This window comes from Cotesia typhae, unplaced genomic scaffold (assembly GCF_013202065.1).
Source record: "Cotesia typhae breed Kobodo isofemale line unplaced genomic scaffold, CoteBio_Ctyphae scaffold_13, whole genome shotgun sequence".
NCBI classification, from domain to species: Eukaryota; Metazoa; Arthropoda; class Insecta; order Hymenoptera; family Braconidae; genus Cotesia; species Cotesia typhae.
This window is the reverse complement of record NW_027423774.1, coordinates 1,929,498-1,952,961: the sequence shown is the minus strand read 5'-3', so window position 1 is coordinate 1,952,961 and position 23,464 is coordinate 1,929,498. Positions and strand designations below refer to the sequence as shown.

At 31.7% G+C, this 23,464-nt stretch overlaps 3 protein-coding genes across 4 annotated transcripts; 2 read left to right on the top strand and 1 right to left on the bottom strand.

Moving 5' to 3' along the window:
• Positions 1-69: 69 nt before the first annotated feature.
• On the bottom strand, positions 70-14,901 carry Hml (hemolectin). The gene is made up of 25 exons (XM_074255302.1): positions 14,789-14,901; positions 14,583-14,681; positions 14,277-14,404; positions 14,043-14,202; positions 13,616-13,743; positions 13,412-13,507; positions 12,975-13,336; positions 12,243-12,888; positions 11,881-12,168; positions 11,288-11,718; positions 10,849-11,116; positions 6,428-10,633; positions 5,818-6,336; positions 5,560-5,752; positions 4,951-5,294; positions 2,825-4,882; positions 2,465-2,578; positions 2,150-2,383; positions 1,785-2,077; positions 1,435-1,713; positions 1,094-1,357; positions 867-1,019; positions 683-797; positions 453-605; positions 70-358 (listed from the first exon to the last, which is right to left on the bottom strand). The coding sequence occupies exons 1-25, from the start codon at positions 14,884-14,886 to the stop codon at positions 171-173; spliced, it is 11,817 nt and encodes a 3,938-aa protein (XP_074111403.1). The 5' UTR covers positions 14,887-14,901; the 3' UTR covers positions 70-170.
• A 985-nt stretch (positions 14,902-15,886) lies between these two features.
• Positions 15,887-19,137, top strand: LOC141534379 (putative helicase senataxin). 2 transcript variants are annotated; one of them, XM_074253704.1, is made up of 11 exons: positions 15,887-16,031; positions 16,120-16,375; positions 16,523-16,713; positions 16,829-17,067; positions 17,138-17,381; positions 17,502-17,590; positions 17,666-17,781; positions 17,852-17,993; positions 18,060-18,463; positions 18,557-18,770; positions 18,869-19,137. In XM_074253704.1, the coding sequence occupies exons 1-11, from the start codon at positions 16,007-16,009 to the stop codon at positions 18,989-18,991; spliced, it is 2,043 nt and encodes a 680-aa protein (XP_074109805.1). In that variant the 5' UTR covers positions 15,887-16,006; the 3' UTR covers positions 18,992-19,137. The 2 variants fall into 2 exon arrangements, with proteins under 2 accessions (XP_074109805.1, XP_074109804.1); XM_074253703.1 differs by having other exon boundaries at positions 16,490-16,713.
• A 962-nt stretch (positions 19,138-20,099) lies between these two features.
• Positions 20,100-21,937, top strand: LOC141535026 (TD and POZ domain-containing protein 3-like). The gene is made up of 2 exons (XM_074254745.1): positions 20,100-20,183; positions 20,637-21,937. The coding sequence occupies exon 2, from the start codon at positions 20,654-20,656 to the stop codon at positions 21,635-21,637; it is 984 nt and encodes a 327-aa protein (XP_074110846.1). The 5' UTR covers positions 20,100-20,183; positions 20,637-20,653; the 3' UTR covers positions 21,638-21,937.
• The last annotated feature ends 1,527 nt before the right edge of the window (positions 21,938-23,464 follow it).

The following is a 23,464-nucleotide window of genomic DNA, read 5'->3' as shown; positions in this document are numbered from 1 at the left end:
AAGATTTTCGTAAGTACTACAGTTAAAAATAATTTATTTACGTAAAATATTATAAAAAATGTCTTGTAAATTATACATTTTATTAATTACATTAATTATATTTCAAAAATCTAAAATAATACTCAAAAATAACAACCACACAAAAACTAGTTTAAGATTTATAAAAATGATTATCCTTTGACACCGGGCTTATGACCTTTTATGTGTTTTATTGCTTTACAACCGTTGCAAGAGCATGCAGTTGGCACTTGAATACGTTTCAAAAATAATTTTCCATCTTCACATACGATATTAATAATTAATTCTTTTAATTCAATCGGTTGACAGCATTGACAATTTGTTTCTTGGACCCAGCTCACTGTAAATTTTTTTTATTGTTATTTCACCCAAAAATATGCAATATTTAGTCTACTGAAATTACTCTTACTATAAATTATAATATTATAATTTACCAGGATTGTAATGGGTGGATGATTCGCAAATACCGTGACACTCTGTTAATCCATCGATTGGAGCAACATTACGACAGATGCCATGTTTTCCTCGTTTCTCAGAAATAATTCCTATTGTCGTATCCAACTCAAGAACTTCAGCCATACAGGTCTCTGTAAGTACAATTATCATTAGAAATTTTTTTCACAGCCAATTTGAATCTCATTTAATTGCTAAATATTTAACGCACTTTGTAAATCAAGAGTTGTCATGTTGCACGCATTACAGCAACCATCATTATAAGTGCTTTTCAATGGACATTTAGATACATCTGGACAAACACGAGAGCTCGTACTGATGACCATCTAAAATTATTTTTCATTATTAATATTTAATTTTTTTTTAAATTGTAATATAAAATATTTTGTATTAACCTGGCCCTCGTTAAATTGGCATTCGTACGTGGTACAATTATCCTCAGAATACCAAACTGAATCAGGATTGTATAAAATACCGTCAACCACGCAAAATGTCGGAATGCACCTTCCGCAACACTGCCCTTCTTCTGGACTCTGATATTCCCATCCCTAAATAATTAATCATGCATTAAAAATACGTAAATAAAATATTGTGAGTGAAAAAAATTTTTCAAAACGCTTACGAATTCACAACTTGTGTTACAATTCTGGGCAGTGCGTTGCAGTTCAATTTTTTCCGCACCCACTGCACAATTTTCTGTGATACAACTGTCGGCCGAGTTTTTCCATGTACTACCGGGTCTATAAACCTTTCCATCAGATCGACAACCCGTTCGGGTGTACTTCGGACAACATTGTCCAAAAATTTTTTCAACTTCAATCTCATAAAGTTCTTCCTCTTGTGAATTGAAAATTTCACACTGCGTAGTAAGTTCTTTTACTCTCAACTATAAATTTAAATAAACAAGTTAGCATTTTTTTTTTTTTTTTGTAAAATAAAACAAAATATAAAATTTCTACTGACATCTCCATTATCAGATATACACTCGTAATTTGTGCAAAAGTCTTCGGAATACCATTGCTCTCCAATATTTTTAATAGTTCCATTTACTACACAAGCAATAGCGACGCATTCACCGCAACATTGAACTCCTTTGTCCTTAGAAGGATTATACTCATATCCCTTATCACAAGCAGTATTACATTCCTGATTAATTGTCGTTTTGCGAACTCCAGTAGTTGTATTTTTGCACTTGACAATCACACATGTGTCACTTGGATTCAGATACCATTCTTGTCCGACCTAAAAATTAGATTTAATATGTATTTTTAGATATAATTTTTAAAAGCAATCCGTATTGCTTGTAGACTTACATTGTAAATAATGTCGTGATTTCTGCAAGCGACTCGTTCAACACGAGGACAACATTGATTAATCAAAACTTTTTCTTCTAGTACAAAATCGTTAAAATCAGGGTTTGAATGAATATCAGGACACTCTGTTGTCAAGCATGAAGACTTAGGAAGTTCGTCAGAAGATTTTTCACAAACGCAAGAAACACATGGACCATCTTTCCACGTTTCTCCTACTTTTTTCGCAACGAGATTCTCGCTTGTGACGTCATTACTATTTACTAAATTATATAGACATAGATCTTTCGGTGATTCTGAAAAATAATAATTAAAAATAAATAAAATTTTGAAAAACAAAAATTTTTGTGAGATATTAATTTTTTTACCGCACTCATAAGTAGGACAGCAAGCTCCTGGAGTTTCTTTTAATTTAATACTGTTGTAATATCTTGAACAATTTTTAGGTGTCGGACAAGTTTCTAGTTTACAAGCTAGTACTGGTCTAGGACAACATCCCGTCATATCCATTTCTTGAACAAAACCTGGTTGAATATTTTCTTTTTCAACTTCTGGTGATACTGTACCGATTAAAGAAATACATTCCTCTGGGCTCATACACTCTACAACAATAAAGTATAAAAAAATTTAGATTTTTAAAATTGCTGTTTATATGCATGTCTTCAAATATATTGTATACTCACGACAAATAATTTTTTGACATCCATCAGGGTCAGTAATCAATTTCATAACTTGCCCGTAGCCACATTCTAATTGTTGCGGCTCTACACAAGTTGGTGGTATTGTTGGTACTGGAACTAAAAATAGATAATTAGAAGACCACTCAATAAATATTTTTAGAATTTTTTTTCATTGAAAAAATTAATTGAAAAAATTTCCCATGTAGAAAATTAAAAAAATTATACGTGCAATTTTGTAAGAATATTTTTTTTGTTCTAATTTAATTGATAAAAAAAAATCTAAAATTGTTGAACGTCGGCTAATTTTAATGTCACCCTGATTTAAATAAATTATTTTTATTTAAATAATTAAATCTAACATACCACATAAATATTTCAAGCAACATTCGCCATCATGCCCAGGTACTTCTACTGGTGTGTAATTATCTTGACAAATAGTTTCCAACACAGGGCATTCGGTAGTCTGACAGTTGACAACTTTATTTTTGCAGGAACACGTAGTGCATTTATCAGGATGCCAAACATCGCCTTCTACATGACCTTCATTATCACAAATGAAACATAGCTTCTCTGGAACACAAGTGTCGTTATGAAGAACATGATTTTTAGGACAGAAACATCCTTCAGTTATTTCTTGAGAGCATTGTCTGGTATTTACGTCGTTGAGAGTTTCACAAGTCTCCAGACAACTTGGTCCGCATGCCTGATACTCCAAATGCATTGAGCACGAGTACGGACAAATATCCTTTGTTCTCCAACTCGGACAAAGTCCGACGTCTCGGCAGTTTCTCGCGTATGCTTCTATATCTCCACAAATATTGCCATTCTCACAATGTGTGTCATAACAAGAGTGAATAAACGGTGTTGGATCGACTAAGCTGTGACACTGACCAAATAATTCAGGATTCACCATAATAGCACATGGATCATTATTCGCCGGAGGTGGAGTGCACTTTTTAATCGGCTGACTTGTGCAGTCTTCAGCAGATAAAAATCTCGCTTGTGGAATTCCAACTGCCAGCCAACTTGATCCAAATTCTTCTATGTTGTTGGTGTACTCGCCGTTAGCTTTTTTAAAGTCTTCTTCGTCATTTAAATTACAATTACCACAGAGACCCTCAATAGCACCGCCAAATATGTGTGAAGGTAGTGTTATTGTAAAAGCAAAATTATTTCTGTAACTAGTGATTCCAAGTTGAATTGCAGAAATTAAAAATGCAATATCGTAATTTCCAACTCTTTCAAAATTCATCCACGAATTTTTGTACGGCAAACTCTCGATTGCTTCACCGTCTAATGTAAGTACAAAATCTTTAGAGTGTACCATTTGTTCAATTTGTATGTAGTGGCCTTTATAAAATACAGACAATGATTCAGTACAAACTCCTCGATCACACGGAACATTAGTCATTAAAATTCCATAAGTGTGATCTTCTGGTCCTATTTCGTTGTTATTTTTCGAAATATCTTGCGAGAGAACGTAAGTACAGTTACCAGTAAAAGTGAAGTTCTTTTTGTTGAAATTAACAAAATTAGCATTACCAAAGCCATTACAAACGCAATCGCGACATTCACTTGGAGGAATACAAATGTCGCCCTTACGAACAGTACCGTCAGGACAAAAGCATCCTGAAAAACAGACACCTTCCATCAGAGGGCATGGCTCAATTTCTTGTAAGTTGTCACAACTTGTTTCACACTTGTTGCGGAAACAATCTTTGTAAACGAAAGGCGCGTGACAATTGATTACACAATTGTGGATGTTTCTCCAAGTTGATAGATCAATGTTAGTATCGGCTGCTTGACATTCAGAGGCAAATGAATTAAGTGCTCGGCATCGACACTCTTCGGATGTCATATTTCCGTTGATACACATACACGTTGTCTCCAAGCAACGGGAAATCCATTTATCAACTGCTATCACATTTTTACAAACAGCGAAAGATCGGTCAGTGACAGAGTTACAAATATTTCTTGCTTTTTCTAAAACGTAACGTGGACAATTTTGGTGCTCACATTCCGGAGTACCGTCCATCACCCAGCTGTCTCCGAAATCTTTTGAAGAAATAGCTTGACTGCCATCAGGCTTCTGACGATCGTTTTCCATAAGTCCATCAAAGAAACCGCACAATCCGTCGACGTGATGAGCTAACATTGTTGTAATTCCAATTTTTATATTTGAATTTTGATCCCATATCACCCAAAATCCATACTTGGTAGATATGAAGTGTATTATATTGCCAATGCGAGATATTTTGAATGTTCCCCTTCGATCGTGAAGGCGATTCACTTGCTTAGGTGTGAATGTATACTGGTCAATGTCAACATACATATCTGGGTACAAGAGAATCGTATTGCTGTCTACATTTATTACAAGAACTTGTATACAAGGTTGATTACGTTGATCACAATGCTTTTCCACTGAAAGTTAAATATTATTATACATAAGATTTTTTTTATAATAAATTTACCAAAATAATTGTACTTACAAGTTATGAACCAGTTATTCTGATACATTTCTCTCGCCAAAATATGATTACAAATGTCGTATTTGTATTCTAACTTATCGAATGTATTAAATGTTTTTCCCGTAACATTGCAAACAACTTCGACTGGAGGTGGTGGTTTACAAATGTATTTTGGACACGCAACTGGTGTATACATACTCAAAGGTTCATAAATAACACGATAATTAGATGGACACTCAACTTTTGGACATGGGACTTCTTGTATTTCTTTGTTAAATATTGGAGGTGGTCGAGTAGGTTTGCAAGAAAATTGTTCGCACTCCATTTCAATTGATTTCGAGTCGTTGAATTTGAGAGAATAGTCACTAAAAAAAAAAATAAATATTAGTATCTTGTTCCCAATTTAATAAGATAACAATTACACTGAAAGAAAAAATTTATTTTGAAAAAACTGGGCACTATTTTGATAAAAAATTTTCAACAATTTTATTTCTTAGCTAAAAAAATAAAAATTTTTTCCGCAATAATTTTCTTGTTAAAAAAAATTTTTTTTCATTTGGAAAAAACAATTTTATATCAACAACTTGCAAATTTTTTTCAAAATAAATTTTTTTCTCAGTGTAGACTTACTTTTTTCTTGGTTCTTTCATTGGTCTTTGTCTGCTTGCGCCGCCCTTTACACCACCCTTAACTCCTCCTGTAATTCTACCTTTAACACCTCCCTTGATTGGAGAATAGGTATTTTTAGTTGGTGATGGTTTCTTCAAAGAAGCTAGTTTATATCCCTCTGGACAAACTGGTTTTTCACACTGCAATTTAGTAACTAAAAAAAAAAAGACAATTTATAATTAATTTAAATTCTGAACAAATTAATATTACTGTAATTACCTTTCTTTATTTCTACTGTAGTATAATTCATTTCAGTTTGTGTTTGGGATGTCCCAGTACTAGTCGGTTCAGTCAACTTTCCTTCGCAATTTGTTTCATCATCCAAACAGTCTTTGACACCATCACACCAAGATGATTTTTTAATACAAATTTTACTTGTAGGACAAAGTACCATATCATCTGGACATGGCCTGCAAACACACCCACAGAATTCTGTGACAATAGATCGCATGTTTGGTTCATCGCAAGGTTCGCATATTTTTGGTTGACAATCAGGTACTCCGCCCATTGCACATAAACATTTCTGACAATCACTTCTTTCAAAAGTACTGCCAACTGAATACGGTAGATGCTCAACAACACACGGACATAGTTGTTTTTCAACGCATGTCTCTCCATTCCACCAAAGTGATCCATTACATTTGCAATCCATTTCTGCCAGATTTTCAAACATTGGATGACACACGTTGCATTTTGACTCAAGTTTTTTAATAGGAAGTGAAATAACTTTTTTAGCATCTGAAAATTTAATTGATTATTAAAAAATTTTAATATAAAAATCAAACAGAATTTTTCGCATCATGAGTCGTGCAATTTAAAAAAAACTTACCATAAGGTTCATAACAGCCATGAATTTCTACTTTGAGTCCTACATGTTCATGCCACTTGATAGGCTGGATTTTCAGGTACCGTGAACGAATAGGTTTTTCAAAATAATTTATCTTTGATGACTGATCATCAAAATTACCTAGAAATATTTTATCTGTACCCTCAGAATTTAAAACAGGCAACCATTGACGTTCATTATCACTGTAAAATACTTTATAAGCAGTTGTCCAAATGTTATCTACCCCCTTTGTCTCGACTCCAGTGAGATTACGATTATCCAAAAAGTCAAACTGTACAAATTGATTTGGATTATCTAGTGCAGCTTGCCATATTCCTGGTGATGAAAGTCGGATATTCGGAAGAAGATTATCAAGAATCGAAGAAGCGATTACTTGCTCTTCAACCATAATCCCACTATCCAGCCCCATAGCGTCATCACAAAGCGGGTTATTTATTATTTCTTCAACAATTGGAGAAACTGTAGTTGGAATCGTCTCATATAATTTTGTAGTTGAAGCAACAGTTGTTTCATAGGTTGTCTGAGTGGTTACGTGATCTTGGCACCCTAAAAGATCAAGTCTTATAGCGATACCGTGGTGCCAGGTCTGAGGATTGATTCGAATAATTTTAGCTTCGATAGGTTCTGAAAAAAATTGTTTGACTGGAGTCGATGAATCTATCGGCCCTTGAAATATTTGCGGTTTATTTTGACTTTGTATAAAAGAAAACGTTTCACCATTTTGAGAGAACAAAACTTTATAACTAGTCACGTATTTATTTTCAGCTGGATTTCCTTGCATTACAATCCCATAAATAGGTTCAAGTTTCGGAAATTTAATCTCAATCCACTGCTCTGAATCCATAAACTCTGGTTGCCAACTTTTAAATGCAACTGATTTTGTATGTGATGACTTTGATTTAGCAAACTCAGGTTTATAATGAATCCCTGCAGTACTACTAGCGTTAAATATAACTTGTTCGTCAATTTTATTCGTGTCTAATAAACTTCTGTACTGTTTACTGACACACGGCTCTGCTGGCGAAACAGTATTGACTGTAATTATTGTATGATCTTCAATAGTAGTCGTAGCTTGAGTTGTCGGCGAAGTTTGCAAAGGCGGTGGTGTTGTAGTACAATAAGATTTATCACAGGTGTAATAATTCCGCAAACACTGACAGCGCTCGCATTCAGACTCAGCAATAACCGCTCCAGGTTTCACCGCTTTTCCGTCGTGACTTTTACACGGACAATCAGCTTCTTCAACACAACTATGAGAGTCTCGCCAAAATTTGTGCGGAGGACAAATATCTTGGTCGTTTACACACCCAGGGATGCATTCTTTGTCATCTGAGCAAAGATTTTTCTCAGTCAAAATGTATCTGTAATGCTCACAAGTTTTGCTACACTGAATAGCACATTCGTCCCACCGCTTACCCTCTTTGCACTGAGGACTCTTTGTCGTAATTTGACCACAATCTGGGCGTAACTTCATGACATTGTAAGGCCAATCGCATATCTGCATCACTGGATTGTACATCATATCGACTCCACATGTTTTCTTCACCAAGTGACCGCTCGGTAAGCATTGATAGAATGCATGACAATCAAAAGGATGCACCTGATTTGGATGATTTGCATCACAGTCTTCAGTTATCAAGGTGCTACTGGTTGTACTAGATAATTGGGGAGTAGCTGTTGTCTTTTCACTGCATCGACACAAAACGCTGATTTCAAAATCTTCGCAAGGCCCCTTATCTTCTGATTGACAATAAAGACCGCGTTCTAAGCTGCATTCAACATTCAATCCTGTTTCTTTGGGTGTTTTATGCCCACTTACAGTTCTACATCTGATGTCAACCATGTGTTCCTTGGAACAACGAGTGGAGTTCACTCCAAGAAGAGTTATCATCGACGGTAAAGGTTCAATGTCAACAGCTGGTTTTGATTTCTTGCCCTTTATAGCAGCAGTTGCAGCTTTCTTCGGCGTATACGTATTTATCCAGGCAGTCCAACCATCAACACACTTTTCTGATTGTTCCATTGGAACAGTAGAAGGCTCAATCGTTGAAGAAACACAGGGAGCGCCATTGCAGATAATTTTTCCCCGACTGCAAAAGCATGTTTGACATGCATCACTACTGACTTTATCACCTTCATAATAAATAACTCCTTCAATTTCTAAACAAAGCGGTTTACATAAAACTTTTGGAACGCATTCTTTAAAAGTACTATTCCGGTAAACTTCGCCTTCTGGACAAGATTTAGTGAGACATCCTTCGACACAAGTATCTTGAACGCACAACTTGGATACGTTGGTAAAAGCCAAACTGTCGCACGTTTCCTGAGGACAAGTTGATAAACAAGGTGAGTATGAACTGCAGCTTTCATCGCATTGCATAGGACACAGATCTTGAGATCGCCATTTTACAGGGATAGATTTTCTGTTGCATTCTTGAGCATACGCTGCTAAAGCTGTACACAAACATTCGCAATCCCCGCCTCCGTCGCAGCCACATGTGTCGAAGATGCAGCGTTGAACAAACGGCTCAATATCAACTTCAGAATGACAAGGCTGGAATATAGAACTCTTCAAGACTCCGCATTTTTGAATCGCCCAAAGCTTACGTTCAGGATGTCTATCACAAATATCTGTAATATCTTTTGGTTCTGGACAGTAGTTGTCTTTCTTCCAAGAGTTGGCAAAAATACCAGCTGAGACTTCAGATATTCCACCAGAAGGGGTTTTAAAATCGTCTTCACTATTGTTGTTATAATCTCCACAAAGACCTTTGGTTCTACCTTTCCACTTAGGATCCAATTTAACGTACACCCGTGTTCCTTTGTCCCATTGTAATACTAATCCCAAGTCAGGTACGTCTACAAAGACAAACAAACCAGCGTGTCGAATTGCTAATCTTTTGAAAGAATCATTGGGAATAGATTTATCTCGTGTTAATGTAATTATTTCCTGGTTGTTACCATTTCCGACTTTAAGTGTTACAGATTTAGAGCATGAGACGCCAGTACTTCCACAAGGAACGTTTTGCAGTGAAATTTCAAACATTTCGTCCTTACCAAAACTTGCTTTTGTGAGAACGTAGTCACAAACCCCTTGGAAGTCATAAGTTTTGTCATCAAACGTTTTAAAATGTGAATCACCCCATGCTGAGCATATTCCCGGACAAATTCGATCACTGCATTTCCAAGCACCTCTCTCACATTTGCAAGTATTGCAGTCTTCTTGCATTACAGAGCCTTCTTTGTAACTTTTGCTGCCATGGTAACAAGGACATTTTTCTTCTTCTATGCAAACTCCGCTAGAAGAATCCAAAACGTAACCACTCTTGCAAGTGCATCCAGCATGACAAATTGCGGGAGTCTGCTTGATTGGTTCATGCATATTTCGACAAGTTCGTGGTTCAGCTGGCTCACAAGTAGTGACTTCCAAATTTTTACTAGCAGTGCAGACTGTTTTTAAATCAATCGCCGCTGGATATTTTTCTATGTCTTCAGTAGTTGCTAATTGACAAGCCCAATTTCCTCTAGCACAAGTACACAAGTCTTGGCCTTGTCTTCCTGGGCGAACTTCTTGATATCCGGCATTGAATTCCATTCCGTTGTATTGACATGGACATTCCCCGATATGAATACATTGACCTACTACATTCAAAGTTTGTCCTTCTGGACAATTGCAGCCTTCTACGCACTCTTGACGGCAATCTTGGTCAAAGGATATGTCACTGCAAGATCTCGTACAACTGTTACCACAAATTTGATATTCTTGGCCAGCTGGACAGTGCAATTGACACTCTTCTATTTCCGTACGCCAGAGTATGTTAACGCCAGCTACTGCGCATTCTTTTGCATACGCCGAAAGAGTTGGACATAAACATCTTTTAATTTCAGCTTCACAGGCGCACATATCATATTTGCAGTCTTCGTAGAACGAATTGGGATCAACGTGCCAGTGACAGCTTGAGAAAAGATCGCTCAATAATTTTGAACAGTGTTTTTCCGCGGTCGTCAGTCTTTCGGGATTTATGTCACAAGGATGTCGGAAATCTTTCATTGGCATGTCAGTACACTGTTCACTGGTTTTCCATTTATTCGCGAAGGGAATTACTGAGTCTTCTATGTCACCAATCGGAGTGAGAAAATCATCTTTCTGATTAGCCGTAAAAGTTCCACAGAGACCTTTTGTCTTTCCTGTTGTGTAAAATTGTAAATTAATTAATAATTTTACGAGATTATTACGATCCTTACACTGAAGTAAATTAATTTAATGTAATCCGAGGATCAAGGATAAAAAAATGTAGTATTGATTTTTTTATGATCCTTGATCCTCGAATTTACATTACATTAATTTAATTAATAATATAAATAGTTGGTGAATAGTAATTGAGGAATGAAAAAATAATTACCGCGAAAATCTGCTGGAGCGTTGACATATACTCGAGATATTCCATCCCACCATATTTCTAAGCCATTTGGTACATTGACAACAATAAAAATGCTACTTGCAATTTTTATTTTCACTCCAGATAACATTACAGGAAGTTTTGTTACGTCTTCTCCGTTGATCAATACCTGATTATTTTGTTTTAGTTTAATCAAAATTTCATTCCAACGAATCATTACAGATTTAGTACATGATGTTTCTTCCGTTGAAGATCGTGAAAGTCCCATTGCCTAGAAGATTTTTTATAAAAATATTTGTATATTTTAAATATATTAATTATTAATGTAATAAATTTTATATTTACTCCAATAATTTTTTTTAGATAAAATAAAATAATCTTCTAACGTAGATGTCTATACTATTGGTAATAATTATTTTTTTTGTTCTGAAAATTAAATTACCTCGGAAATAGCGCCAGCACATGCAACATTTTCCGTTTCAATACTGTAATTGTCTCCTTTAAGAAGATAATAATTACATTGTCCCATAAAATCGTAGTGCTTTCCATCGAAAGTAACATAGTGAGGATCACCAACGGCAGAACATCTTGCTGAGCACGTTACAGATGTACAAATCCATTTGCCAGCAGAACAAGTACAGGTATTACATTCTTTTGGAATAGTTGTTCCGGGAGGAAATAATTTTCCACGTAATGTACAAGGACATTCTTCGACAGATATGCATTTTCCTTCAAGTAAAACAGTTCCTTCTGGACAGAAACATCCTTCCTCACACTCATTGTTCTCTGTGTGTTCTACAATGTCATTGCTGCAAGTTGGTTGCGATTTCGGTCCGCAAGACTTGTACACTTTACCTCCAGTACACGTCATTGCTGTAAAAAAAAATTATTTACTCGAAATTCAAGAAAAGTAAGATTTTTTTTAAATTAAATACTGATAAAAAATTTATTTGGTTTAAGATAAAAATTCTTGAACCAAGAATATCATTTTATGCTCCTTAATAAATTAAATTAAAAAAAATAGAACGAACTTACGACAAGTTTCTTCACGTCGCCACGCTACTGAATCAATAACATGATCATGGAAACACTGTCGAATATAAACGCTCATTGTGTCGCAAGCACATTGCTTTCTATCATTTTTCTTGCAAGCACAGTAATCCCACTGACATGTACTCTGAAGTTTTGCTAAATCAACTATTTTAGAACAGGCTTGGAATCTTGCATCTGAGAATAATGTAGCGCAAAACTCTTCAGCTTCCATAGTTAGATCATAAGCTAAGTCACAAGAGTGTTGTGTTCGCGGGTTTTCATCACAACTCTCTGCAAAAAAAATGAATAATCTTTAAAAATACATTCCAGTGACGCGAATTATAATTAAAAAGTAAAGTATTTACCACCGATATTCAAAACCTTCCAAGTGGAAGCAAATGCTGCAGTATTTTTCGAATGACTGTAATCTTTTCCAGTCTTATCATCTTCAGGATATCCATTCATTCTACCGCACAAGCCAGCTGTTTTATTCCACAAAGATTCTGAAGCTTTGATTTGAACGAAGAGACCACCGTCCCATTTTAAACTTGCACCCACAGTGTCTAAATTCACAATGATAAAATGCGCCGACATTTCTACTCTCACGCCAGATAATTGCGCCGGAATCGGTAGAACTTTTTTTACCGTGCGAAAAGTTGGTAAACCATTTTCATTTAATAGTAAAATAAACTCTTTTCCTTGTAAAAAGAATCTTGTGATTCTTGAACAGGTGCCTCCGTTGTAACAATCAGGATGGTTTTGTATTGTTATAGTAAATGTTCCATATTGAGTTTCTTGAATTAATGTATGTGCGCAATTACTTTCAAAACTGTAAACTGCACCATCGAATGTTTTATAATGAATTCCTCCCCATGAGAAACAAGTTTTTGGTTCTGGTTTTTTTTCTTCAATTACCAAAGAGTTTTGGTCTATTGTAGAGTGAGTATGAGAAATTTGATCCTGATAGTTTTTATTTATAGATTCTATTGAAACATGGCCAGTTTTTACGCCCTGTAAAACAATGAAGAAATAATTGAAGAAAGTATATAAAAAAACTCCATCAATTATTTTATAAAATAAGCATGAAATTTACTTACTTTTGTTTTCATTGTTAACTTTCCGTTACCTTCAAAATTCATAAAATTTCTTAGTTCATTGCGATAAGATGAATGAGACATAGATGTGTCTTCAATAATCCATGAATGATTAGTGATTTTAAAAAATGAATTCTTACTACTTCCAATTGGAACAATCTGGTAATCTGGGCCATTTTTACACTGAGGTATTGGTTGAGGCTCGAATACACCTTTGTCATAAGTACAAATATACTCGGCAGCCGGAGCGAATGAAAATTCAACTTCTTCTGGACAGTTTAGTGTACAAGCAAAGTAATCAGCTTCACCACGACAGTGATATCCGCCATTGAAACCGAGTTTCTGTGGCGTACAAGCATCCGCCGCTGTAATGTAATTTGTTTGATAAATTAATCTCTTATCTTTATTATATAATTTAGTTAAATATTACATTCACTCACAATATTGGCATTGAGGTCCTCGGAAATCTTGTGGGCATTGACAAGTGTTCAAAGTTAAACAAACACCGCCGTTTTCACATGCTGGTGAGCAGGTAGCTTTAAAAGAATTAAGTTAGCGGTATTGATTGTTATTTTATAACGAAATATGAATGATAATTCAAGTATAATTTTAAATTTATATTAAATAGTTTAGAAAATACTTACGTTTACAATCGGGAATAGAAACCCATTCAGTTCTTGTAGGTATCCAATTTCCATCCCGGCAAATTAAATTTGTAATTGATGAACCATCGGGAAAAGTGAAATTATTCATACATGTAATCGTACAAGTTCTGTAAAATATTTTAATTATTGAATAAGAAATAATAAAATAAAATTTGCACACGGATAAAATATTAATTTGATTAAAAAAAAAAAAAAAAATTCGTGAGCCAAGAACATTATTTTGAAGAGTTTGATAAACTTGAATCAAGTAGAACAATTCTTGATTTAAAAAATTATTTTTGATTTAAAAATTTTTTTACTTAAATCAAATTATTCAAATTCTTAAAAATTATGTTTTTGGTTCAAGAATTTCTCTCTCGAATAAAGTTAACTGCTTTATCAGTGCATTAAAATAAAAAATACTTGCTTGGAATTACAGTGTCTACGCGCACCGAGTACAGGCGCTGGAAGATTCAAGCAAGGTTTTATTTCGTATTGGCACTGCGGACCAGAAAAATTTTCCGGACACCGACATTCATTTGGACCAACGCAAATTCCATTATTGTAACATTGGGGTAAGCAAATAGCTAAGAGTGATAAAAAAAAAAAAAAATTATTATTGATTCACGATCATGAAATTATTTAAAAAAAAAATACTTACGCTCGCAATGAGGTATAGTGATCCACTCAGTACCAATAATTTGCCATTCATTCTGATGGCACGTTACAATAAGCTGAGTTTCTCCATTTGGGAATTGATAATTTTGATTGCAGTTTGCTCGGCAACCCCTTTAACCATATATTAAGTTATAAAAAAAATTCTGAAAAACAGTCTCTGGAACTTCTATATTCAAGCTTTAAAATTTTTTATGAAATTTTGAGCTCAAAAATAAAACGTAAAGCTCTGATAAGAATTTAAATAAGCGGGGTTAAAAATAAAATTAATAATAAATTAAAAAATAATTACTTGATAGTTGAACATTCAATGGTTCCATAAATGGGAGCCGGTGGATGTTCTATACATCCTCCATTGTAATTTGTACTCTCAATCGATTTACTTTTTATTCTGAAAAAAATTAAAAAGCATTAAAATTAATTAACAGTTTAAATTTAATAATTAATTAATTAAGAAATAATAATTAAAATTTTAAATAGTTAACTGAAACGACTTACATTGTATTTGAGTAATAGGTGTCAATTTTAGAAATAAAACTATCGTCAGCTAATGCACTGATAATTTTAAGAAATATTAGAAAATATTTTAGCGACATGATTATTAATTATCATAAAAAAATTCTATCCATTTGTATACAATATAATTTTTTTTTTTTTTTTTTATTATACACGGATTAAAATTGCCAACTTGTCCTCATCTAGAGTTTTTAAATACATATAAGATGCAGCATCAACACCAGAGAGTATTTATGCATCAGAAGAAGGAAACGGATAACTGATACTGTGAGAACGGTTCTGATAAATTTGACTAATTAAAAAATTAGGTCAACCATACAATAATTTATTAAAACTATGTTATTGTGACACTCGGGACTTTTTCTCGATAAGATTTATGGTTTTTCCATTTATGACGGTTGAAAATTACATTTAAATACACAGACAGGATGATAAACTATATAGGTGAATGAATTTATACTACATGACAATTTACTGATAAATGTTTACTCATTTTGTGATTGTTAAAACCAAAAAAAAAAAAAATATTTTGTAGTTTTTTGATAGTTGAAAAAATTCAAACATTTTATCATTAATTATTGATATAAAAATTTAATTTTTAATTATCAATTAAAAGGTGTCGGTGTTAATTTGTTTTAGCATACGATTAGATAAATAAGTCGGCGCAATATTATAGACCCAATTATTCATGTTTATCTTAAAGGAAACTTTTATCGAGTCATTAGTAGTTGGTTTACAAGTAAATAATGAGAAGATATTTATCCTTTTTATTAGTAACCAGTGAAAAACAATTTTCTTCTTAAATCATTTTATGTATAACCTTTGTTAAAAACTAAAAAACTTTATAATTTAAATTTTTTATCAAGAATTGTTAGACCAATTAAAAATTTTAATGACAGTAGTTTTTTTTTTTTTTTTTAAATAACAAATTATTTATTATAATTAAATACATATTTGTTTTATTTTCATTCCTGACAGTATTGAATTTGGAATTTATAATGAATGCAATTCGAGATATGGAAAGTCGATACATCGAATTATACACAATCGATATCAGCGTCAAAACAGAAAGATGAACATTAAACTGTGTCACATGTATGACGCCGTACAAAACGCAATTTGACTCTTTTATTCTCTACAGGTTCAGACCAGTCCATTGTATTCACACTATTTGCTACGCTTAGGCTGATTAGATTCATCATGAAAATAAATGTTGTTGCTGAAGGTGAAAATTCAAATGATTTAAAATGTATCCTTTTAATTAGCATGTCTGCTTATTTCAGTATTATAATTTAATTTATTAATTCTTACAGATCCGGAAAATTCAGACAATGTCAGGCACAGTAACGTCAGGCTAAAGTTTCTATACCAAATATTACAGTGGAAGCCCGAATGGTTCTTAAACAAAAATGAAACTTCGATTTTTACATCATTGAAATTGACTCAACCAAAGCTATCATATGAGAACTTTGAAGAGTATTGTCAGGTACAGCTTCCTTTATTAGTTTATGAATTTTGGAACGACATAGTTGAATTCTACAGCACTCTCGATGATAAAGATGAAGTCAAGTAAGTATTTTAATGTAAATATTGATATCTACTTACTTAATAACTATAAAAAAATTATTACACTGATAAATACATACAGATATAATTATTATTTTTTTATTTTAAATCACAAAGTCTTGAATTGTTCAAGATTCCATTGTTTAACAGATGCTTAAAAGTAAATCCCGACGATAATACAAACGATCGAATTTATCGTTTTAAAGCAAGGGCAAAAATTTCATCGGACACTAATGTTTGGTTTCCACGTCACAGTACTTTGATAAAATTTAAAAATCCCTCAGTTGAAAATCAAGAACAGTATGCGTACATAGATTATTTAACTCGACAGAAAGTAGAAGGTAAGCATTTTTTTAAGTACTGTGTTAAAAATTATTCATTAAAAATTAAATACTGTAAATCAAATATTAAATTATTTATCAATTATTTTTTGCAACCGAATTATTTTATTTTTAGATAAACCTGAATACGAGTTATTGTATGAATTAGTAACAAAGTATGTGGGAAAAAATAACATTCCAGATTCAATCGTCGTCGAACCAGTAAAGATGAAATTTTCACTTACTTTAAATTTTCTCAATTCCTTAGTATTTCTGGAAAAATCCCCACTGTGTGAAGCGATTCTAAAGCCAACATTTAATGACCATGAATTTTCACCGATTAATGACAAAGATGAAATCAAACCAGTGACAAAGGTAGTTACGTAAATTTAGACAATTGATTAAGTATAAAAATTTATTGACTTGGAAATTTTGACATTGACAGAATAAATTGGATTTAAAACAGTTGGAAGCCATGGCCAGAATTGTTAAGACGGTAGAAGACAAAAAACATAAAATATGCTTAGTCTCTGGTCCCGCGGGTACTGGAAAATCTAAAGTTATTGTCAACAGCGTTTTATCAATGCTAAGCCGAAAAAGTACTGACCGCATTTTAATTTGCGGGCAATCAAACCTGACGATTGATTCAATTGTTTTACAACTTTTAGATGAAAAATCTGCAATGAAAGGTAAAATTAATAACAATTAATGCTCAGGTTGTTTGAGATCCGTGATTTATTTGATGCCTAAATTGTATCAAATTTCTTAATAATTGTTTAATAATTATTGGTCCGAAATTTTATTTCCAGAAAAAGGTATAGTATGCAAGATTCTTCGGCTGGGTCCAGAAGAAAAAATGAACGATTTGGTAAAACCGGTATCTTTCATTTCACTCACGGTACTATTTTTATATTAATGAAAATTTAAATGTCAAGGATTATAAAAATGATGTATTAATCATCTGTGATTTTAGAAAAGCGTTGATGCGAACAAAAAATCAGAGTATATCCAAAAACTCATGTCGAACACAAATGTCATCGTCAGTACACTGATGTCTTGTCGAGCAGCGTATTGTCGAAATTATTTACAGTAAGAATATAGATTTTTTTTTTTTTTTTTTTAATATGATTGGTCACTATAATTTTATTTTTATTTACAGAGGCTTGAATATTTCAGTGTGCATAATTGACGAAGCTTCTCAAGCCTCCGAATTGGAAACATTTTTACCTTTGAAACTAGGAGTAAAAATATTATTCTTGGTTGGCGATCCACACCAGTTTAAACCTAGAGTACATTCTGAGGTGTGTTTTAATTACTAATTATTACTGTCTTGAATAATAAATTAAAATCAATATAATTTAATGCAGGAAGTAATGAAGGTATTGAACTTGGACAAATCCTTCTTTCATAGAGTGCACAAAATATTTGAAAAGAAAGATAAAACTCCGATTTTATCATTAAATACACAGTACCGTATGGCAAAAGCTATCGCTCAATGGCCCAATCATTATTTCTATAAAAGAATATTAAAAAATGAAACGAAAGTACAACCTTTAGGAATTTACCGATACAAATTACTCAATCATTCGTCACCGGAAGAGGAAAATGGTATTACAAATATTGGGGAAGCCAAGCTGATAGTTGATATCACTTACGCCTTACTGATCCTTATGAGTTTAGGAAAATTTGATTTTAAAGTTAGCTTGGGTATTATTACACTCTTTGAAGAGCAACGTGATTTAATAATAAAAATGTTTGATCAGGAAGAAAGGTAAAAAAAAAAAAAAATAAATAAAAGTCATTACTAATTAGATAAATAATTGTATAGTTTTAATTAAATTTTTTTGTACCTACATTTCAACAGATTTAAATCCATTAGTAAGGAACGTAAAGATAGAATGAATATAAAAGTTGTTAAAATGTCCGATTGCTTCCAAGGTTCACAGTGTGATATTATTATCATTTCATGTGTTCAAAGTAAAGCTACTGATTGTATTTACGACCCTCACAAAATTTGTGTTAGTTTGACCAGAGCAAAGCACACTTTGATTATATGCGGCAATTTAAGTAAATACAAGGTAACTATTTTACAATCATATTTTTGAGCCTAAAAAATTAAAAAATTGATGAAAATTTTTTATATGTATTTTATTTGATTGAAAACTTTGATTTACAGGAAAATGCAATGTGGAAAGATCTATTAGATGATGCAGAAGATCGTGATGCACTTATAGATATTGAAGTTGATCAACTTAACAAGCCTAAAAATATTAAATGGTTGCTCATTCCGTGTAAATAAACTTTATAATTAAATACATGAGGTTTTCTCATCATAATACTAAAATTAAGTATTATTAATGTTTATGTATGCATAAATAATAATTTTCAATAGATTATATTGATAGCAACTAAGCTACTCATTAAAATAATATTTTTATATTAATATTGAATATTATATCATGATTATATACTACCGATTGTTATAGTAATAGTAAGAATAATTACCATTCGGTTTGCTGAGTAAGATTTTTTGATTTAAAAAAATTTCCTGTTTGATAATATTTAGAATTAATGATGCATCTAGTTCTGTAAAATATTAAAAATAGGTACAACTAATATTAAACAACCTAAACTTATTATTTTTACGTTTATGACTGTATTTTTTATAGATAAAAGATTTATCTTACAGTAAAAAATAAATATAAATATGTGGAAAATAAAAGAATGTAGAATTCAAAAATGTATATTGCCATAAAATCATTCTTTATTGAAACCAAAATATTTTTATCTATATATTAGATTTTATTTTTTTAATTAATTGATTTAATCTTTATTAATGATTGTCAGGGTCAGACAATAACATCGTATTTTTTTTTTATCATTAATTTAATAGCTTCGCTAATGGACAGCAATAATTACTTAATTAAAAATGGATGATCCAAAGAAACGATTTCTTAAAATTTTAAAATAGTTCTATTTTTTTTTTTTATTCAAGTAATAATAGAATTTAAAAAAAAATTCCCAAGTTCGTTGTCCCCACTACTATTATTTCTTCGATTTAATAGTTTTCTTTATGCAGTGATTCCTATTTATAACATTAAAAAATACATTGAACTTGTGGACTGACCTATTAAAGAAGTAGATTAATAAGTTGGAATAAAATTTTTCTATAATAGTGGGGCGCTAGATTTACAATGGTAGGATTCTCTTTTTACAAGAGATACACGGTATTTTTGTATATTTTTTCTTTCTTGTCAACTATAGTTACAGAATTTCAACGTTACCGCGTTACCGCACGTAAAATTTTTGACACACATGTTTTCTCATGATAATTTACCGGCTTCTTATGAAATAGTTTGTTTGTCATTCGCTAGGATGTAGTTAGTATCCTTCCGAACGTTATTTTGGCAACCAGCAATTTTTAATCTCAGTTTTTTAAAATAATAATAATTTTCAGTCAAAATAACCTATAAATAAATTTATTTCTTCAAGTGAGTTTCTTAATTTTATTATATAATTACTTGTTATAAATTTGTCATCCATACATAATTTTACTCTAAAAAAAAAAAAAAAAAAAAATCACAAGATATTTCTTGAAAAATAAACTAAGACTAAAAAATTCCATTTATAATTTTTTAAAGCTTTTAAAGATGAAATTTTTCGAATAAATTATTCTCGCTATAATTTATTTCTTAGAAAAATTTTAAAAACAAGCCGCGACTTGTCAACTATAAATAAATAAAATTTTGATTTACTAAATAATGACTTTTGTTAAATTGCACTGTACTTTTTTAACAATTGACGTTTTTTAATGATTTTTATTTTTTTCGTAAACGAATTAAATTCTTTATTGAAAAAAAGGACTTTTCATATATTTACGAATTTATTTAACAATAAATAATTTGTATGATTCTAAATTAATAAATTTATTTTTCTTGTTTCAGTATTTAAGAAGATAATCATGAACTCAGTATACTCAAAAACAAACAACATTAAGTGTCGATGGGAAATCCCTTCAAAGCACAACTACCGCAGTGTAAGAAATTATTTCATGAAACCTTTGGAATACTGTCTTATCACAGTATCGATGGACTACGAGGCATCGAGCTCAGATATTATAATCGAAATAACCAGAGAATACAAAATAGTTCCTGGAACAGTTGCAGTCGAAGTTTATTCAAACAACAAAATAAAATACTCTGAGATAATTGATCACTGGTTTGAAAATGGTCTTAATATTTTCGTTCCGAACAACTGTAGTAAAGATGATGATAATGACAATTCCTCTGACAGCTTCGAAAGCCTAGAAGACTCTCATGAAACTAATTACTTGAGAGTATTGTGTGAAATAAAGTGGCTGGGATGCATAAGTGATGTTTGTTTGTCTTGTCCGTTGGTTAACAATTACTTAAATAATTACAGCAATAATGACTTCAAGAGTTTCTATTTAAACTGTACGCTGAGCGATGTGGTGCTGGTAGTTGATGATGAAGAAATAATTGCACACAAAGTTGTTTTATCTGCTCACAGTCCAGTTTTCTTGGCGATGTTTCAGTCAAACATGAAAGAAGCCCGTGAGAATTGTATTACCATCGAAAATATCAGCGTTGATGTTATGAAAGAAGTTCTGAAATTTATGTACACTGGTACAACTGAAGCCGAAGAAAACTATGAGCTGGCGTTGAAAATTTTAGATGTTGCGGAAAGGTATCAAATATTAAAACTGAAGAACTTTTGCGGGGCAATAATATTTAGATACTTGTCGCTGAATAACGTTATTTCTATTGCTATTGAAGCGGAAAAATACAATGCTGATATTTTACGCCAAATGGCCATTCAATTCATCGTTAAAAATATTGATACTATCGTTTTTTTGAATGATTACAAGCAATTAGGATCCAAGCATCCAGGATTGATGTCTGAAATAATAAATTTATTAAAGTAAAATCATTTTGTCTTTTATATCACTATATAATTCATCAAATGTTAAATTGATGGTTATAAAGTTATAAAAAATTATCAAAATGAAGTAATAATTAATTAACATAAATTTTTGGTCTGCTTTAATCGCTAATTTATTGACAATACTCCAATTATATTTAATTAAAAAGTTTCATAGTCAAATGCATTAAAAACTCTGTGATTAAAACTGGCCCACAATTTATGTTATTTAAACTAAAAATAGAAATTGAAAAAAAAAAAAAAAAATTGTTCAATGTATTTTTTATTTTGATACTTTATTTAATATTTTTTAGGATATTTTTCTAAGGGATTTAATATTTATTATTGTTAATATCTAAGATTTGATAATTATATTGAAGTATTTTTTTGAAATAAGATTAAAATTAATATACAGAAAATTTTCTTAGGCCAAGAATAATTTCTTAGTTCAAATAAAATAAATTTTAGAAATTTTTAGAAGTAAAAAGTTCACAATTATTCAACATAATTCTACACAAATTTTTTTATTGTATGGAAAGAAATTTATATTTAATTTCGAAATTAAATGTGCAATTAAATAGTTTCTTAAGGGCAATAGAATACAAATGAATCTAAATAACAATTGCCCCACCCATCTACGGGAGAATCTCGGGGTATTGATCATTCTAGCAATGGAGGATAATATGGAGAAGTAAAAGGAAGATGTGGATGCTGTTAGTAGTAGTAGTAGTAGAAACGAACGTTTGGGTCGTCCTACGGAGTTTATATAACTCGAGCGTTCATGATATATATTTGCGTCTCTTATTAAATACAAATGAAAAAGAGAGAAGAATAGATAGATAGAGAGAGAGAGAGAGAGAGAAAGATAAATGTAGAAATGTAGAAAGCTCTTGTGAGTTGCTAGTATAGGTCGGTGTAGCTTTGGTGAAGCCGATAGGGCCATGGCGAGTGTAATGGTGTCAGTATATAAGGTACAACAACCAACGTCTGCTTCTGACAGGCCATTACCACTGTACAAACACAAGCACGGGAGAGGAAGGAAAAAAGTGAAAAGTTTCGAGGACCATCGTGCACTTGGTTTAGCGTAAAAAATTTTTTTTTAAATGTCGATATTGAAATATAAAAGTAAAAAAAGTTAAATATTTTTATATATAGTTTATCAACTTGTTTTAAATTTACAAAGGACTTTTGTACAAAAAACTAATTAAAAATTTTAATTATTTGCTCGAATAAATTTAATTTCATGTAATTTATTGATGAAAAAAAATTTTATTTAAATAAATTTAAAAAATTTTTAAAAAGTAATTCAACGTAAAAATTATAAAAATCACCTCCTTAATGCTGACAGTGTCTATAATGATAAAAAAAAATTAACTTGATTAATAAGCCAAAATTTTAAACCAAAAATCCTATTCTAAAGGAATTAAATCCCTAAAAATAGAGAAGAAAAATTTTTGGCTGAAGTTTAAATTTTCTTGGCTCAAGAAAATATCAAGAAAGATTGAAAATTTCTTGAATAAAGTCAAAGTTTTTTGAGACAAGATAAATTTCTTCTTGTTCCAAAATAACTTTTGTTTTCTTTCAAATTTTCTTGGCGCAAGAAATTTGTTTTTTGTGTGCGGCTTTGCTGTAGGTTTCAGTGTATTGTTTAAAATAAAATAAAATTTTCACTATTTAAGTAATAATTTATATTAAATTTATTTCGGATTACTTTTCTTCATTGCCGTAATTTTTACGCGTAACAAAATTAAAATTATCTTTTGATTCAATTATAGAAAAAAAAAAATCTAATGAAATTCAACTCCTTTTTTTTTGTCTTTTTCAACCATTT

What these genes read in the sequence shown, in the direction of transcription:
- Hml (XM_074255302.1), bottom strand. Translation starts at nt 14,886, where the DNA reads ATGTCGCTAAAATATTTTCTAATATTTCTTAAAATTATCAGTGCATTA. An exon ending in GAAGGTTTTGAATATCGGTG is followed by an intron (nt 12,169 to 12,242) that starts GTAAATACTTTA and finishes TTTTTTTTGCAG; the next exon opens with AGAGTTGTGATGAAAACCCG. An exon ending in ATGAAAGAACCAAGAAAAAA is followed by an intron (nt 5,295 to 5,559) that starts GTAAGTCTACAC and finishes TTTTTTTTTTAG; the next exon opens with TGACTATTCTCTCAAATTCA.
- LOC141534379 (XM_074253703.1), top strand. Translation starts at nt 16,007, where the DNA reads ATGAAAATAAATGTTGTTGCTGAAG. An exon ending in AATAAATGTTGTTGCTGAAG is followed by an intron (nt 16,032 to 16,119) that starts GTGAAAATTCAA and finishes TAATTCTTACAG; the next exon opens with ATCCGGAAAATTCAGACAAT. An exon ending in TATCTTTCATTTCACTCACG is followed by an intron (nt 17,591 to 17,665) that starts GTACTATTTTTA and finishes CTGTGATTTTAG; the next exon opens with AAAAGCGTTGATGCGAACAA.
- LOC141535026 (XM_074254745.1), top strand. Translation starts at nt 20,654, where the DNA reads ATGAACTCAGTATACTCAAAAACAAACAACATTAAGTGTCGATGGGAA.